The sequence below is a fragment of the Xyrauchen texanus genome, chromosome 45, assembly GCF_025860055.1.
Source record: "Xyrauchen texanus isolate HMW12.3.18 chromosome 45, RBS_HiC_50CHRs, whole genome shotgun sequence".
NCBI classification, from domain to species: Eukaryota; Metazoa; Chordata; class Actinopteri; order Cypriniformes; family Catostomidae; genus Xyrauchen; species Xyrauchen texanus.
In genome coordinates, this window is record NC_068320.1 from 28,647,744 (window position 1) to 28,665,243 (window position 17,500).

A 17,500-nucleotide genomic window follows, 5' to 3' on the forward strand; every position below is an offset into this window, starting at 1 on the left:
TCGAGGAAGCCCGTCAGTTTTGAGGCCGCGTCGCGACATCGAGGAAGCCCGTCAGTTTTGTGGCCAGCGTCGCGTACATCGAGGGAAGCCCGTCAGTTTTGTGGCCCGCGTCGCGACATCGAGAGAAGCCCGTCAGTTTTGTGGCCCGCGTCGCGACATCGAGGGACGCCCGTCAGTTTTGTGGCCCGCGTCGCGACATCGAGGAAAGCCCGTCAGTTTTGTGGCCCGCGTCGCGACATCGAGAGAAGCCCGTCAGTTTTGTGGCCCGCGTCGCGACATTGAGAGAAGCCCGTCAGTTTTGAGGCCCGCGTCGCGACATCGAGGGAAGCCCGTCAGTTTCGTTTTTCTATTTTCAATGTTCTTAGCTGATAATGTGATGTTTAGAGGAAAACTCCACAGTGCTGATAGTTTAGAGTCTCACAAGGTTAGTTACATTGATATTATAAACGAGTCTATTACTGCAAAAGTTCAGCCTGAACTCATATTTACTCCATCTAACACTTGAAATGGTTGTTGTTCTCCATCTGAAATGCTCGTTTTAGTAGTGTTTACTTCCAATGGAGACCAGAACCAGAAAACTAAAAAATGAGAATAGTCATGGTTTGTCAGGAAAACTGTCAATCATGACACCAGAAAGTCAATCAATATATTTCAATGATGTCATGTGATTTCAGGAAGGTTCATCATGTGAGGAAACACCTCGTCTCTCTGAGCACTCAGTTCAACAGCATCGAACAGGAAGTGACTGTGCTCACCCAGCGCGTCAATAAGGTAAACAGGAAGTGTTCTCCGCTGGAGGGAGGGACGTGTTTACCTCTGTTTTTATGACACAGGTGCTAACGGACTCTCATCTGGTGTGTGTGTGTGTGTGTGTGTGTGTGTGTGTGTGTGTGTGTGTGTGTGTGTGTGTGTGTGTGTGTGTGTGTGTGCGTGCGTGTGTAGTTGTTGGAGCAGTTACCTCAGAAGATGATGCCCATGACGTCAGGTGGCCTCAAATCGCAGGCGTATCTCAGTCCCAGCACACTGGTGGAGATGACACTTGGGTAAGTGATGATGTCATCGGCCAGTGAGTGATGACATCACAGTATCTGTATCTCCAATACATACAGGACATTAGACATGTCTAAATCATAAACAGGTTACACATGACACCATATATTTTTCAATAAATACCCCTAATGGAAAACAGTACTGTAGTGATGCGGTGTAAATTCACCGTGGTAACAGCAGACTGTTGGATTACAGGATGAAGAAACTCAAGGAAGAGATGGAGGGTGTCGTGAAAGAGTTAGCAGAGAATAACCTGTTCCTGGAGAGGTGAACATGAACCCATTATCCTTTTCATTATCCCCCATTCGGACACACTGATTCCCTGTACGGTGATTCTAGTTTAGTTTAGTACAGTTTAACCCCTTAAACTCCAATAGGGGGCGCTATATCGCGAAAAAGGTTTACACTTAAAAATGCTTAAGTCCCCGTAAACATAAGTCGGGCATATGAGGGATCATTTGAAAGATTAGAATCTGAACTTTTCAGTGAACATCATCAATTCTGCATTTATGTTACTTAAAATAACAAAATAAGGCCTCAAATCATTTGTGTCGCAAATAAGTGCCCCCATAGTGGTTATGTGGTAGAAATATTAATATGAATATTAAAGTCTTATAATAGCACTTAGACAAATCAAATAACAAACGAAAGCTCTCATTCTCATTATTGTGTTGCACTAATGCCACAGTTATATTTCATCTTTCATCATGAATATTTTCAAAAGAATTACAAAGTGAAATATGATATTTGTAAGACTTCAAATACAAACGTCTCATTTATGCTCTGATAAATGCTGCTGTAAGCCCCAAATAGCTAAAAACTTTATATATGATTTTATCTTAGACAGTTTTCTAACAAATGAGCCATTGTTTACTTATGTGTGAGCTTGTGTGAATAATACAGATTTATTTCTTAGATGTCCAGAAAAGAATACATAGTCCTGCAGGAAATGCATGATAAGCATATAAATCAGAAATACTTCTCAAACGGGAGGATCTCAGCTTTCTAATGACACCTAGATTGAGCTTGTAGTCCACTCAGAGGCCGAGATATTCAATGAAATAATGAGGGTGTTGCTTGAACTGAACATTAGACTGAATGTCTATGGACGAGCACATCTGTGAGGGGTAAATGTGTTAGAGCGCCCCCTACAGTTCACATCTGTGAGGGGTAAAATGTGTTAGAGCGCCCCCTACAGTTCACATCTGTGAGGGGTAAAATGTGTTAGAGCGCCCCTACAGTTCACATCTGTGAGGGGTAAAATGTGTTAGAGCGCCCCTACAGTTCACATCTGTGAGGGGTATAATGTGTTAGAGCCCCCTACAGTTCACATCTGTGAGGGGTATAATGTGTTAGAGCGCCCCTACAGTTCACATCTGTGAGGGGTATAATGCGTTAGAGCGGCCCCTACAGTTCACATCTGTGAGGGGTATAATGCGTTACAGCGGCCCCTACAGTTCACATCTGTGAGGGGTATAATGCGTTACAGCGCCCCCTACAGTTCACATCTGTGAGGGGTATAATGCGTTAGAGCGCCCCTACAGTTCACATCTGTGAGGGGTATAATGCGTTAGAGCCCCCTACAGTTCACATCTGTGAGGGGTATAATGCGTTAGAGCGCCCCTACAGTTCACATCTGTGAGGGTTATAATGCGTTAGAGCGCCCCTACAGTTCACATCTGTGAGGGGTATAATGCGTTAGAGCGCCCTACAGTTCACATCTGTGAGGGGTATAATGCGTTAGAGCGCCCCTACAGTTCACATCTGTGAGGGGTATAATGCGTTAGAGCCACCTACAGTTCACATCTGTGAGGGGTATAATGCGTTAGAGCGCCCCCTACAGTTCACATCTGTGAGGGGTAAAATGCGTTAGAGCGCCCCTACAGTTCACATCTGTGAGGGGTATAATGTGTTAGAGCCCCCTACAGTTCACATCTGTGAGGGGTAAAATGCGTTAGAGCGTCCCCTACAGTTCACATCTGTGAGGGGTATAATGCGTTAGAGCGCCCCTACAGTTCACATCTGTGAGGGGTATAATGTGTTAGAGCGCCCCTACAGTTCACATCTGTGAGGGGTATAATGTGTTAGAGCGCCCCCTACAGTTCACATCTGTGAGGGGTATAATGCGTTAGAGCCCCCTACAGTTCACATCTGTGAGGGGTATAATGCGTTAGAGCGCCCCTACAGTTCACATCTGTGAGGGGTATAATGCGTTAGAGCCCCCTACAGTTCACATCTGTGAGGGGTATAATGCGTTAGAGCCCCCTACAGTTCACATCTGTGAGGGGTATAATGCGTTAGAGCCCCCTACAGTTCACATCTGTGAGGGGTATAATGCGTTAGAGCCCCCTACAGTTCACATCTGTGAGGGGTATAATGTGTTAGAGCCCCCTACAGTTCACATCTGTGAGGGGTATAATGTGTTAGAGCGCCCCTACAGTTCACATCTGTGAGGGGTATAATGCGTTAGAGCCCCCTACAGTTCACATCTGTGAGGGGTATAATGCGTTAGAGCGCCCCCTACAGTTCACATCTGTGAGGGGTATAATGCGTTAGAGCGCCCCTACAGTTCACATCTGTGAGGGGTATAATGTGTTAGAGCGCCCCCTACAGTTCACATCTGTGTATTGTGATGGAATGTGACAGATAAATAAATTATCTAGTGTTTTCTGCCATCTAGAGGAATAAAATGAGACTTTTCAAAGTGAGATTGAGTGAACAGAACCAGAATTACATGCTTACAAAGTTACGACAACAACAACAAAAAAGTCTATTCATCATAAGATTATAAACATTTACAATATTATTTATTAATAATTTGAATATTTTTTTATTTGGGGGGGGATTCTGAAAAAATGAGACCAATTTTTGTAATGAGTCCTCAGTATGTGTGAATGGTGAGCTTTTAAATTTGAGTGTGAATAATTGCAGATGGCAGCCCAAAAATGCTCCAGAGTTTAAGGGGTTAATACAGTAATGTGTTTGTGTTGCAGGTTTGGCACTTTGACGGTTGATGGAGGAATCAGAAATGTGGATCGCATGTGACGCGTTCATCTGCACTAACTCTCTTTCTCGGATCATGACGGACATTATGAAAGATTGCGATGCTAACGTCTATTAGCTCTGTAATCTTGTACATATGCATAGAATGTAAATACACAACCTTAAATCTCTTTATTTCAGTTCAGCTTTTACTTTTTAGATTCTTCTGTACATCAAACTTAAGTTGATAACAAGCATAAATAATACATTTTCTGTTCTTACTCTTCATGAAAGTGAAAAGTTGCTATAAGTAATTTACTCATGGAAAGGTATACAAAATAAAAGTCCTTCTCCCTGAAAGCTATGACTGAAATAAGTGTGGTGAGATATCTATCCGGTCTCTGTGACATCACTAGACTCTGTAAACAACAAACAAAAATGTGTCTGCGGTCTCTGACGCTTTCGACCTGTCAATCATGTCGCTCGTTCTCATAGTATTGTAGCTGTAGTGAATTATTGAGGCTTAACACCGTTTTTATGCCATGTTGTTCATAACAGTTGCCAGTAGAGGGCGCTGTTGTGTTTAACAGCCATTTTTGCACATGTCAGTCTCAATGAAGCTCATTTGGTATCTTCAGAGGGCGGGGTTTTGGAGAAAGGGGTGTGGCTAACTCAACAGCTCAGTTTGGGGAAATTCGAGAATGGCTAAAATCGCTAACAGCACCTTTAAACTTGTTCTAGTTTCATCAGTTCTGCTCTGAGGTTTCTCTTCAGCAAATGGAACATTCACTCCTGTTCTGTCTTTGTTGTCATGAAGTTACAATATCACTGTAATGTTTCATTAATCTTCAAACTTGTAACATATTCATGATGGACATGGTGTTCCATTAGCTCCATCAATGTAAAAGAAAATGCTTTATCTAATTATAAACTTTGTTTCTATAAATGGGAAGTAAACTAAATATGACTTCTGAAAAAAGCTTATGATTTCTTTCGTTTTCTTTCTCTAGTCTTGTTTACGTTCAAAGTCTAAACTGAAATGGAATTTCTCTCAGATACAGCAATTAGTCTCCATGGCAACAGACACAAAAGACCAATCTACTCAGCAGGTCTGTTGTTACCACGACAACATTCTTTGACAACAGCATCAGTGCGTATCATCAGAGACTATTTCATAGAGACGGGCCACTTCTATTACAATTAATGGGAGAAATTGGAGATGTAGAAAGGAACAGAGCGCAATTATTTCAATTTTATTGTTTAAGAATGTATTGTTTGATAGCAGAGTTCATAGTAAACAACAACATTACCCATAATCCTACAGAGAAAGATCCACCAATCAGAGAACCACAGCCAACGAAACCGCGAAATGTGCCTCGGAGCGACCGCCCACTCCCATGATGCACTGTGAATGATGTAAACCAGTCGGTGTCTCTTCACCCTTAAACTACTTTTATAGTTGTATATATCAGAATATTTTGCAATAAACCTAAAATATATTAGTTCTATACTCCTAATCAACAACCTAAAATCAATAGTTTAATATATTCCCATTGTTTTTCATTCAATGACGTCGCAATGCTTCATGGGATTGTAGTTCATTCCATCATGAAAGACAGTAAATACACATTATTGAGTATTTGTCTTCGGGGCTGATTGGTTCGGTTCATGAACTCTTATGAAGGATTTAATGAAAAGTCTATTGAAGAAATCCATTGGGAGAATACTTCAGTATCCCAGACGGGTAAAAGTGGGTGGGCACTGTTGCGCGCGTATCTCTGATAAACTCATAACAATCGCTCACAATAATCTTTATACCATCAAATATCCCCCAAAATCAACCCGAACTCATTATTTTATAGAATGACTAAACACAGAGACTCTTCTAAAATTGCCTGTTTGCAGCTCATTCATAATTCATGAGGTTTGACGTGAGCGAGTGTGCGCGTGTCCGCGGTGGGTCTGATCAGCTCACTGTGCGCGCGCACCTGGTCGTGTCCTGTGACGCTCGCGCGGATGCTGCGAATGATTTCTGATCAAATATAATGATGAAGAGAAACGGAGCGGAGTCATGATGGAGAAAACAACAAATATATGAAGAAACGACCGACTGAATGTAAGGTACATGACAGCCATATCAATATTTACATTCTACTTCATTATTATCAATAATACATTTTTATCATCAGGTCATTGACACGTTAGAATCCATTTATTATATTTGACATCTTCAAAAGCATCCATAGGTATTAAACATTCATCTGCTGATATGTGTTTTATTTGCATTTACATGAATTAAAATGAAACATTCACGTTTCAGAATATAAATACATGAATGTTCATAAATACGGGGTTTGTGTGTCATTATGGAGAGAATAAATTAATATAAATTCTTCACTGAGATTTAATTGAATTAATTTGAATTCTCTTGTGTTTTAATCCATTATAAATATCGTGTCACACATTGAGAATATGAGGTGTGTGTTCATGTTGTCAGGGGTTTGTGAATTACACTCGAGTAAACATTACACTGACATCAGCAACACACACACACACACACACACACACACACACACACACACACACACACAAACACTCTTACACAACACACACTCAAACACACTTACAGAACACACACACACACACACACACACACACACACACACACACAAACACTCTTACACAACACACACACACACACACACACTTACAGAACACACACACACACAAACACACTTACACATAAACACACACGCAACACACAAACACACTTACAGAACACACACACACACACACACACTTAAACTTATACACTCTTAACACACACACAATCAAACACACAGCACACACAAACACACTTACAGAAAACACACACACACACACACACACACACACACACACACACACTTACAGAACACACACACACACACACACTTACAGAACACACACACACACACACACACACTTACAGAACACACACACACACACACACTTACAGAACACACACACACACACACACACACTTACAGAACACACACACACACACACACACACACAGAACACACACACACACACACACACACACACACACACAATCAAACACACAGCACACACACAAACACACTTACAGAACACACACACACACACACTTAAACGTATACACTCTTAACACACACACTCAAACACACTTACAGAACACACACACTTAAACGTATACACTCTTAATTAACACACACACACACACACACACACAAACACTCTTACACAACACACACTCAAATACACTTACAGAACACACACACACACACAAACGTATACACTCTTAATTAACACACACACACTTACACATATATACACACACACACAAAAACTCTTACACAACACACACTCAAACACACTTACAGAACACACACGCACACGCACGCACACACACACACACACGCGCGCGCACACACACACACACACACACACACACACACACACAATTAGTAATATTTGGGGCATTCACAGCTGGACTATCAGATATACACACACTTTTTCATGGTAGTTTGTGAGGAAATGCCCAATAAAAGTGATGATGTTATTTACAACATTAACATTTGGAATCAAGATGTTATGAAGCCAAAGATCAGTTATGTTCACATCAATATCTGTTTATAAATTATTGATCATTTACTCACCATCATGTCATTATCTGAAACGGACTTACACAGCAGAAGTTTCACAGAATGTCTGAGCTTCTCTTCCCATTATAAGGCTTCTCCTGTTTCCCGTTGGATGCACTTCAGCTGATGGGGTTTCTAGTAATGAGTTCATGAATTCAGTCAGGTGTGTCAAATAAAACTGGGCTTTTATGACACGTTTATGGTGTTTTGGAGCTTGAGAGTCTCTGGTTTTGTTATTTAATAAGTTACTCATCTGCTTCATCACATCTCAAGTCATTTCTGTTCTCCAATCTTTCAGCAGATTGTATTTTCAATGAATCGTGTTGTGTTGAATCACAAAGAGATCCAAACCTTCTTAATGTGTTTGTCAAATGGAAACGGGACGGTGACGGCTGTCCTTGTCTGTGCATCGCCATGGAAACATGTTTTCATGCGCCCCTTCTGGACAAGATGGAGGCGAAACTAATTACCACAGATTTCTGCTTGTAACAGACAATTGTGTTTACCAGATACGACAGCAAATAAAATCTATTGTAGACCTGTATTACAAATATCCAACTTCATTTTAATCAAGAGAACGGATTTTATTTGGTGAAACAAGTTTTACATTTCCTTTACAATTATAATAGGTGCTTTAACAATTCCTTTATCTATCTCTTCCCAAAATGACAACAGTAACTATAGTTCAACCGTGGTATTTGTTGTAAATGTACCTTTGTTTTACAAGGACCATATTTTCACCATGACATTTGTGGTAAAACTATAGTAATAATACAGAACCACCAAAACTACGGTAATAAAATTATAATAATTTTGCCAAAAAAACAAATAAAATCAATATGTTACTACAGTTTTATAGTATGGAGCCCCTAAGAAGAAGGCAGAATTTTTTTGCGTTCCCTCTCAGTAGTTTAGCGTTCCCTCTCAATAGTTTAGCGTTCCCTCTCAGTAGTTTTGCGTTCCCTCTCAGTAGTTTAGCGTTCCCTCTCAATAGTTTAGCGTTCCCTCTCAATAGTTTAGCGTTCCCTCTCAATAGTTTAGCGTTCCCTCTCAATAGTTTAGCGTTCCCTCTCAATAGTTTAGCGTTCCCTCTCAATAGTTTAGCGTTCCCTCTCAGTAGTTTAGCGTTCCCTCTCAATAGTTTAGCGTTCCCTCTCAGTAGTTTAGCGTTCCCTCTCAGTAGTTTAGCGTTCCCTTTCAGTAGTTTAGCGTTCCCTCTCAGTAGTTAGCGTTCCCTCTCAATAGTTTTGCGTTCCCTCTCAATAGTTTAGCGTTCCCTCTCAGTAGTTTAGCGTTCCCTCTCAGTAGTTAGCGTTCTCTCTCAGTAGTTTTGCGTTCTCTCTCAGTAGTTTAGCGTTCCCTCTCAGTAGTTAGCGTTCCCTCTCAGTAGTTTTGCGTTCCCTCTCAGTAGTTAGCGTTCCCTCTCAATAGTTTAGCGTTCCCTCTCAATAGTTTAGCGTTCCCTCTCAATAGTTTTGCGTTCCCTCTCAATAGTTTAGCGTTCCCTCTCAGTAGTTAGCGTTCCCTCTCAATAGTTTAGCGTTCCCTCTCAATAGTTTAGCGTTCCCTCTCAGTAGTTTAGCGTTCCCTCTCAATAGTTTAGCGTTCCCTCTCAATAGTTTAGCGTTCCCTCTCAATAGTTTTGCGTTCCCTCTCAATAGTTTTGCGTTCACTCTCAATAGTTTTGCGTTCCCTCTCAGTAGTTTAGCGTTCCCTCTCAGTAGTTTAGCGTTCCCTCTCAGTAGTTAGCGTTCTCTCTCAGTAGTTTAGCGTTCCCTTTCAATAGTTAAGCGTTCCCTCTCAGTAGTTAAGCGTTCCCTCTCAGTAGTTAGCGTTCTCTCTCAGTAGTTTAGCATTCCCTTTCAATAGTTTAGCGTTCCCTCTCAGTAGTTAGCGTTCCCTCTCAGTAGTTTAGCGTTCCCTCTCAGTAGTTAGCGTTCTCTCTCAATAGTTTAGCGTTCTCTTTCAATAGTTAAGCGTTCCCTCTCAGTAGTTAAGCGTTCCCTCTCAGTAGTTAGCGTTCTCTCTCAGTAGTTAGCGTTCCCTCTCAGTAGTTTTGCGTTCCCTCTCAGTAGTTTAGCGTTCCCTCTCAGTAGTTAGCGTTCTCTCTCAGTAGTTAGCGTTCTCTCTCAGTAGTTTAGCGTTCTCTCTCAGTAGTTTAGCGTTCCCTTTCAATAGTTTTGCGTTCCCTCTCAGTAGTTTAGCGTTCTCTCTCAGTAGTTTTGTGTTCCCTCTCAGTAGTTTAGCGTTCTCTCTCAGTAGTTTAGCGTTCCCTCTCAGTAGTTTAGCGTTCCCTCTCAGTAGTTTAGCGTTCCCTCTCAGTAGTTTAGCGTTCCCTCTCAGTAGTTTGCATTCTCTCATAAAAATATTTTCACAACTCACCACACGCCCCACCGAAAGCGAGAACCACATTATAGCAACCACGAGGAGGTTACCCCATGTGACCCTAACCTCCCTAGCAACCGGGCCAATTTGGTTGCTGAGACCTGACTGGAGTCACTCAGCATGACCTGGATTCCAACTCACAACTACAGGGGCGATAGCTAAAGCCAAAATTGTTAGAAAAATAAAACAGCATTTGTACCTCTTTGTATCTGTCTGTCTGTCTGTCTGTAAACTCGAGTTCTGGACCAGTCAAGTGTGTATTACTCTTTCCATGGCTGTTCAAACTTTTACTTTGTGTCTTGATAATAAACATTATTTAACATTGTTTGTCTTTCAGCTGCCGCAGTGAAGGAGATGGTGTACTTCCTGTCTGTGGAGGGTGTGAAGCCCTCGTATCACTCCAACCTCCTCTTCAACACGACCATCAACCAATCATACAGGTACGACCCCTCGACCCTGCCGGGCACTTCAACACCCGTCCTCTGCAGACTGGACGCCCTGTCACCCGCCTCCTCTCTCCAGACCAATGGCTCCCTGATCTCGTACGATCTGACCCCGGGTGAGGTCACCGTTCTCGGGCTGATATTTGGGCTGTTCTGGGTGATCTCGGTGCTGGGCAACTCGCTGGTGTGTCTGGTGATCCACCGCAGCCGCAGAACTCAGTCCACTACTAACTACTTTGTGGTGTCGATGGCGTGTTCTGACCTTATGTTGAGTCTCACGTGTGCACCGTTTATTCTACTGCAGGTGTGTGCGGGTCACTGGCCTCTGACCGCCGCCGCGTGTAAAGCCGTGCGTTACCTGCAGCACTTGTGTCCAGGCGTCCAGGTGTATGTGCTTCTGTCCATCTGCGTCGACCGTTTCTACACCATCGTTTACCCGTTGAGTTTCAAAGTGTCCCGTGAGAAAGCCAAACGGATGATTCTGGCGTCTTGGATCTTCGATGCGGCTTTTATATCGCCATGTCTGTTTTTCTACGGATCGTCTTCGCCCACGACTCAAGGTCACTGTGACTTTTTCTTACCGGACAGCTGGGACGGGCTGGCGTACGCGATCGCGCACCTGCTGTTTGGGTTCCTGGTTCCAGCGCTTCTCATCCTGTCGTTCTACCAGAGAGTGATCCGATACATCTGGAGAATCAGCGCCGACAGGCGGACAGTCCGCAGAACCATGAACATCGTCCCCAGAACGAAAGTCAAAACCATAAAGATGTTCCTGATGCTCAATCTGATGTTCCTGCTCACCTGGATGCCGTTTTACATCGCTCAGCTGTGGCACCCGAAGGAGACGTCTGGTTCCGGCAGACAGGGGGCACTGTTCTTCATCACTGTGGCCTGGATCTCGTTCAGCTCGACGGCTTCCAAGCCGACGCTTTACTCCGTATACAACGCCAACTTCAGACGCGGCATGAGAGAAACTTTCTGCATGTCATCCATGAAGTGTTACCGTAGCAACGCGTACACCATCACCGCCAGCTCGCGAATCTCTAAAAAGAACTACGTTGGCGTGGTTGATATTCACGTGCCGGCAAAAACTCTCATCAAAGACTCAGTTGATGATACTTTTGACCGGGAAGCAAAGGAGAAGAAGTTAGCATGGCCGATTAGCACCAACCCACCAAACACATTTGTATAGAAGAGTCTCGGACGTTTAATATGATCACCACTGACGACGTAGAACAATAAAAACACATTTGACCCAATAAACTAAATCTGTTTAAATGCAGAAAACATGTGGTGCTAATTGAGTTTAGATACAAATCTGTGACATCACAAAGAAAGTCTTGCGTAAGCAGCTACAAACATCCATAAAGTTGTTTTTTTTTTTTACCTTTCTATGTTTCTCTGTTTTCTGGTTAGTCTGATTATCCTACGGTGGCCTGTTGGTGCCAAACAGGTTTGATTTTCATCTTGGAGTGTTTTTGTGCCTGTAGTTACAGATGAATTCTGTCTCTCATTGTTATTATATGCGTTTCAACATGTCATTTTACAATTAAACATGTACGATTAAAATGAACAACTGAATGTCAACATGAAACACTGTTCACCCATTTTACATCCATAATGTGGCGTAACAGAAAATTAAATGAGAAATAAATGTATGGCTGGACTTTGATTGTATGATGTAAATTGTCTTTATATGCAGGGAGTAATTTAAGGGATTAAGTATTTAACCCCTTAAACTCTGGAGCATTCTTGGGCTGTTGTCTGCAATTTTTCACACTCAAATTTAAAAGCTCACCATTCACACATAATGAGGACTAATTACAAAAAATTGGTCTAATTTTTTCAGAACCCCCCCAAATAAAGTTCTAGGAATGTTCTTGGTTTCACTTTTTACACCCATAACTAACGCTTCCAGAAAGTTGCAGGGATGTTTTGTCTGACAACATAAGAACTTAACTAGCAATCACAGAACGTTCTCCAAACGTTAGCATATGGTTCCCGTTAGGTTTGTTTGTTAAACTAATTTCTATTGTTCTAGGAGCGTTGAACATAAGCGCTAAATGGCTCATTTGAAACAGTGTTTGAGTCGGAGCTCTGTTGGGGTTTATTTTGTGAAAAAGAGTCTGACTGCTCATTATTCAGCTCATTTCAAGAGTACTTATAAAGAAATAAATGGACATGAAACATTGAAATGTTTTATTAGTTTACTTGTAGAGATCGTAGAGTGATTCAAGAAGTAGGAAAGATAATTCGCGACACCCAAAAGACTCATCTGATATCGTTTTATCCCCGGATGTGTGAGTTGTTTCAGGAAAATGAGATCGCTGGATGGCGTTTAATAATAAACCTTAAATGTTTATATTGAATCACTTGATCAACTCTGTGTCACTACTTCCTGTCTGCAGTGTGACAGCACCAGAGAAACACTGTATGAACTGTAATAACCTCCGTTTATCACTGTGTTATTAACTACAGACCGTTACTGCACTGACCGTTTCTGTGATGTTCAATGACTGCGTGACATTTAAAGCACAATGTCTCCACGTTCTGTAACCATGACAACAGTCTATTGTTACTCTGTGTGAAAGCAAAAGGCTTTAATTCAACAGGATACAATGAGACATCATGTACAGCTCAGAATTACAACAACATATTCTGTGTTTGATACAAAAGAGAAGCTGGACACAATGAGACAGATTAATTGTGCTTATATAGAGATAATAAAGATCTCAAAACAACTGTACAGCTACATACTTTTATAAGACCACGCTAATCATTCACGTGTATGTACAATATCAATCTGCATTTCATACATATCATATAAAAATATACATTTAAGCTCTAAACAAAGTCAAACTTTATAGATTGTGTTAGACAGCAAATTCAACTCTGATATTCATGATTTGCTAAAACGTTGTCGAGTCAGATGTTTTACGCTTATTCAAACCAATGGTCACGAGTATATCTGTGTATCTGGGCGGATATTCACACATTCAGTAGATATTTCCAGAGCATAACTCTTCTGTGCTGGTAAGACAAGTGAAGCTGCTTATTATTCATTCATTTAATCAAACCTGCCAGATGGAGACAAGAGCAAGGACTAGACAAGTAAGTGCCATGCGTTGAAATCTTCCAAACGTTTTAAAGTGCAGAAAGAGTCGAAAGCTTTAATAATGTCAGTGAATAATCGATCTCACAAATCTCATCTTTTGTCTCTAGAAATGTTGAAACCTGCATCAAAATTATTTGGGTTCCAAAATAAATATATAAAGGAAGAACTGTATAAAATCACCAATGATCCACATACAGATGCAGATCAACAGGATTTGATGTTGTTGTGTATTTGTACGAGAATGGAAACAGAACAGCTTATTTAACTCACAAACACTGTGTAGATCATCACACAGAATCACAGTCACTGTCATCATGAATGCGGTTCTCTCACAGTGGAATACGTGTGTGTCTTCTGTGCGTCTAAGACGTCTTGTTCTGGTTGTACTTGCCGTTCTTGGGTGTTTTGTTGCTGGAGCTCTGCAGCGGCTTCTGATCGTCTCCGGTTAAAAGAGCTTTAATTTCAGATGGGATTTTCTGCTGATCCATGGCCAAACACCACTGCTTATACTGCACACACACACACACACACACACACACATGAACACACCTGCAGGTCACAACACTGTGGCTCAGAAACAGGAAGTGTTTGAGCAGATGTTTACCATGTCTAGTTCCTCTCGGAGGGCACAGATGGCTCTCTCTTTACTGGACACCAGCTCCTCCAGATACTGGTACCGCAGCTTCTTTCTGGCACGACACTCGCGGGCGCTCTGCCGACTCCTCTCCAGCTTCGCCTTCATATCGATCTTCGCTGGTTTACGGCCGCGTTTGCCTGGTTTCTTCACTTTACCACCAACCATCTGCAGACCACACCACATGACAAGTCAGAGTTCAATTACTGAAAAACTGGAACACACACTAAACGTTCCCCTTACGTTAGCATGTGGTTTCCATTTGGTTATTTGTTTTGGGAACAACTTCCTAACATTCTCCTCTGGTTTCATTTTTATAACCATAAACTAACGCTTCCAGAACGTTGCATAGAGGCTTTGTCTGACAACATAATAAGAACTTACTTTGCAAACACAGAACGTTCTCTAAACGTTAGCATATGGTTCCAGTTAGGTTTATAGTGACCACCATATTGGCTGTAACACCACAGACACGGAAGGAGACATGATTATTATCATATGGTTCCCCAATCCTGAACATCCTTGTTTAGAACTCGTTTCAATCATGCTAGGAACTTTTTAGGTTTCACTTTATCAGAACCAGACATGGATTCGAGATGAAACATTGACATACAGCAGAAAGGATATTGAAATATAGATGTTAGGAGTAAAGTTGACTTTATGTACTTATCAGAATATCACAATATCATCGTTGCGCACTCAAATAATGTTAAAACTCTGACAACATATAAAGTAAACACGTGCTCTGATGCCAATATTTCATGTGATTCAAGTTTTTATAATTAACATTCATCAGAATTAGAAATACTGAAGTTTTTTTTCCTGTGGTTTCATCACACACCTTACTGTCATCCATCGCGTGCTGTCTGATCCTCGATCATTAAACTATAATCAATAGAAGATTAGACTGAGATCAATTCTTTATCAGCGCTGCAGCTCACTGTGTTTTTAGCCGAATGCTAACAGTGCTCTTCCGGTTCGGACGCAGGTTACGCCCATCTTTCGCACAGGATGCTGGGAGTTGTAGTTTATACATCCACAAAATAAAACATTCTAGAAACATCAGGATCATCAGGTAGTTTCCACACGAGATCTCACGACGCTCTCGCGAAGAGAGATGAGAGAGAGAGAGAGAGAGAGAGAGAGAGAGAGAGAGAGAGAGAGAGAGAGAGAGAGAGAGAGCGAGAGAGAGAGAGAGAGAGAGAGAGAGAGAGAGAGATCCAAAACAGAGACGGGTCCTCACCGAATACAGACTCAGTGATCACAGTCTGCCATAGACAAACATGAAGGAGTCTGTGCTCACTGTGACAGAGACACACTTTCTCCTTCACTGGGAGAAATTTTCATAGGCTATTCTTTACTTGTGTATTATTTTCTGTTGCAATGATTTGAGAAGATATTGAGTTTCTTGAGGAAAGTTTATAATTATAATTATATTGGGTCAACAGAACAAAATGTGTGGCATAATGTGGAATTTAAAGTGTAGTATAATATATAGTGTAGTATAATATATATATATATATATATATATATATATATATATATATATATATATATATATATATATATATATATATATTTATTTATTTATTTTATATAAAAAAGAAATGTTTTATATATACCACAGTTAGTTCCGGTTCTCGAATCTGATTGGAGGAGAGATGTTCCATGAGCACTGATGGTGTGACATCATCATCACTCAGACGCTTCACTGTGTCACTCCGCTTGTGTTCCCGCTGTTCTAAACTAAAGTGTTTCTGTAAGGAGTTACTGGCTTTATTTTTGAAATGACATATGTTAGCAGCAGGTGGCGGCAAAAGATCATTTTTGTGTGTGATATAAGCCAGTTAGTGACGTAAAGCGAATCCGTTAGTCATTGTTTACATAGAACAGCGCATTTAAACTGTTGTGACATATGGAGACTTAAAAATCCACAGCAAATCCAGTTCACCTGGAATAACAAAAATGTATCTAAGAGATCCAGGATTGACTTCTGGCTTATTTCAAATGAGTTGCTAGACAATGTGGAAGAAACCAAAATGGAGCCCTCAGTTTTTTCTGATCATAATTTGATAACGTTAGTACTATGTATAAGGGATCAATCAATAAAATATAAACCACATTTTTGGAAATTAAATAATACACTTTTGAGTGATAAAATCTTCAAAGAAAAAGCCAAAAAAATTATAAATGAAAATTTGATAGAAGCAAACAAAGACTAAATATATGGCAAACATTGGGAATATACAACATTTCAGATCCGTGATATGGCCATTGAAAGGGCTAAAGAATTATCTAAGGAAAAAAGAATGAGACAAGATAAAATACTCAAGGGAATAATTTCTATCTATGAAAAAGATGAGCAATCACAAGCTGACATCAATATTTTATTCGAATTACAAGCTGAATTGGACAATATCTATCAAAATGTGGCACAGGGAGCCTTTATTCGTTCTAGACGAACATGGATAGAGTGAAAGGAATACAAAGTATTTTCATAATTTAGAAAAAAGAAATGTTAGTGTTAACAGTATATATAAACTCAAAATAAATGATCAGATCTCTGAAGACCCCTCAAAAATGTCTAATTTTGTGGAAGATGTTTATAAAACACTATACTCCGAACACAACAGTTGTCAGAGCTCATATTTTCTCTCCTGTATAAAAAGTGTGGCTCATGAAACTCAGAAGGACATTTGTGATCAAGACATATCCCTAGAAGAATTAAAAAAGAACATTAGTAAGCTTAAAGATAATAAATCCCCAGGGAATGATGGCCTAACAGGTGAATTTTATAAAGTATTTCAAGATTACATTTCTGAATTCTTATTATTAGTTTTTAAGGAGGCTATAGAAACTTGTAGACTTCCCCAACTTTGTGTCAAGGCTTAATTACATTGTTACCTAAACCCAATAAGGATTGCTTGCTTCTTGACAATTGGAGGCCTATAACCTTAATTAATAATGATGCTAAATTGTTGTCTCATATTTTTAGCAAAGAATAAAGTTATGTTTAGATACAATAATAGATGACAGTCAGTCTGGTTTTATGCAAGGATCTACATATTAGTCATAATATTCGATTAATCTTAGATTTAATTGATTATAAGGATTACATAACCAATAATAGTTACATTGTATTTATAGATATATACAAAGCCTTTGATACTGTAAAACATGAATTTTTATTTGACGTATTAGAATGTTTTGGTTTTGGTCAACACTT

At 40.5% G+C, this 17,500-nt stretch overlaps 3 protein-coding genes across 4 annotated transcripts in view; 2 read left to right on the forward strand and 1 right to left on the reverse strand.

Moving 5' to 3' along the window:
- LOC127637262 (serine/threonine-protein kinase TBK1-like) overlaps positions 1-5,052 on the forward strand; it is a 14,909-nt gene extending 9,857 nt beyond the window's left edge. The window contains exons 15-18 of the mRNA XM_052118224.1: positions 675-771; positions 943-1,043; positions 1,246-1,317; positions 4,044-5,052. Of these exons, the coding sequence (XP_051974184.1) occupies positions 675-771; positions 943-1,043; positions 1,246-1,317; positions 4,044-4,095 (322 nt within the window). The 3' untranslated portion in view covers positions 4,096-5,052. The remainder of the gene's footprint in view (positions 1-674; positions 772-942; positions 1,044-1,245; positions 1,318-4,043) is intronic.
- A 639-nt stretch (positions 5,053-5,691) lies between these two features.
- Positions 5,692-12,207, forward strand: LOC127637266 (probable G-protein coupled receptor 19). Of its 2 annotated transcripts, none has more exons than XM_052118229.1 (2): positions 5,692-6,153; positions 10,420-12,207. In XM_052118229.1, the coding sequence occupies exon 2, from the start codon at positions 10,437-10,439 to the stop codon at positions 11,715-11,717; it is 1,281 nt and encodes a 426-aa protein (XP_051974189.1). In that variant the 5' UTR covers positions 5,692-6,153; positions 10,420-10,436; the 3' UTR covers positions 11,718-12,207. The 2 variants fall into 2 exon arrangements, with proteins under 2 accessions (XP_051974189.1, XP_051974188.1); XM_052118228.1 differs by having other exon boundaries at positions 5,692-6,148.
- A 520-nt stretch (positions 12,208-12,727) lies between these two features.
- On the reverse strand, positions 12,728-15,255 carry LOC127637271 (cAMP-responsive element-binding protein-like 2). Its single transcript, XM_052118234.1, has 3 exons — positions 15,116-15,255; positions 14,245-14,442; positions 12,728-14,149 (listed from the first exon to the last, which is right to left on the reverse strand). Exons 1-3 carry the CDS (start codon positions 15,128-15,130, stop codon positions 14,003-14,005), a joined length of 360 nt encoding a protein of 119 aa, XP_051974194.1. The 5' UTR covers positions 15,131-15,255; the 3' UTR covers positions 12,728-14,002.
- Between the last annotated feature and the right edge of the window lie 2,245 nt (positions 15,256-17,500).

Excerpts from the sequence above, each read along its gene's own strand:
- LOC127637266 (XM_052118228.1), top strand. The coding sequence starts at position 6,127 with ATGAAGAAACGACCGACTGAAT. Across the intron at positions 6,149-10,419 it reads GAAGAAACGACCGACTGAAT|CTGCCGCAGTGAAGGAGATG; the intron begins GTAAGGTACATG and ends TTTGTCTTTCAG.
- LOC127637271 (XM_052118234.1), bottom strand. Across the intron at positions 14,150-14,244 it reads TCCGAGAGGAACTAGACATG|TATAAGCAGTGGTGTTTGGC; the intron begins GTAAACATCTGC and ends GTGTGTGTGCAG.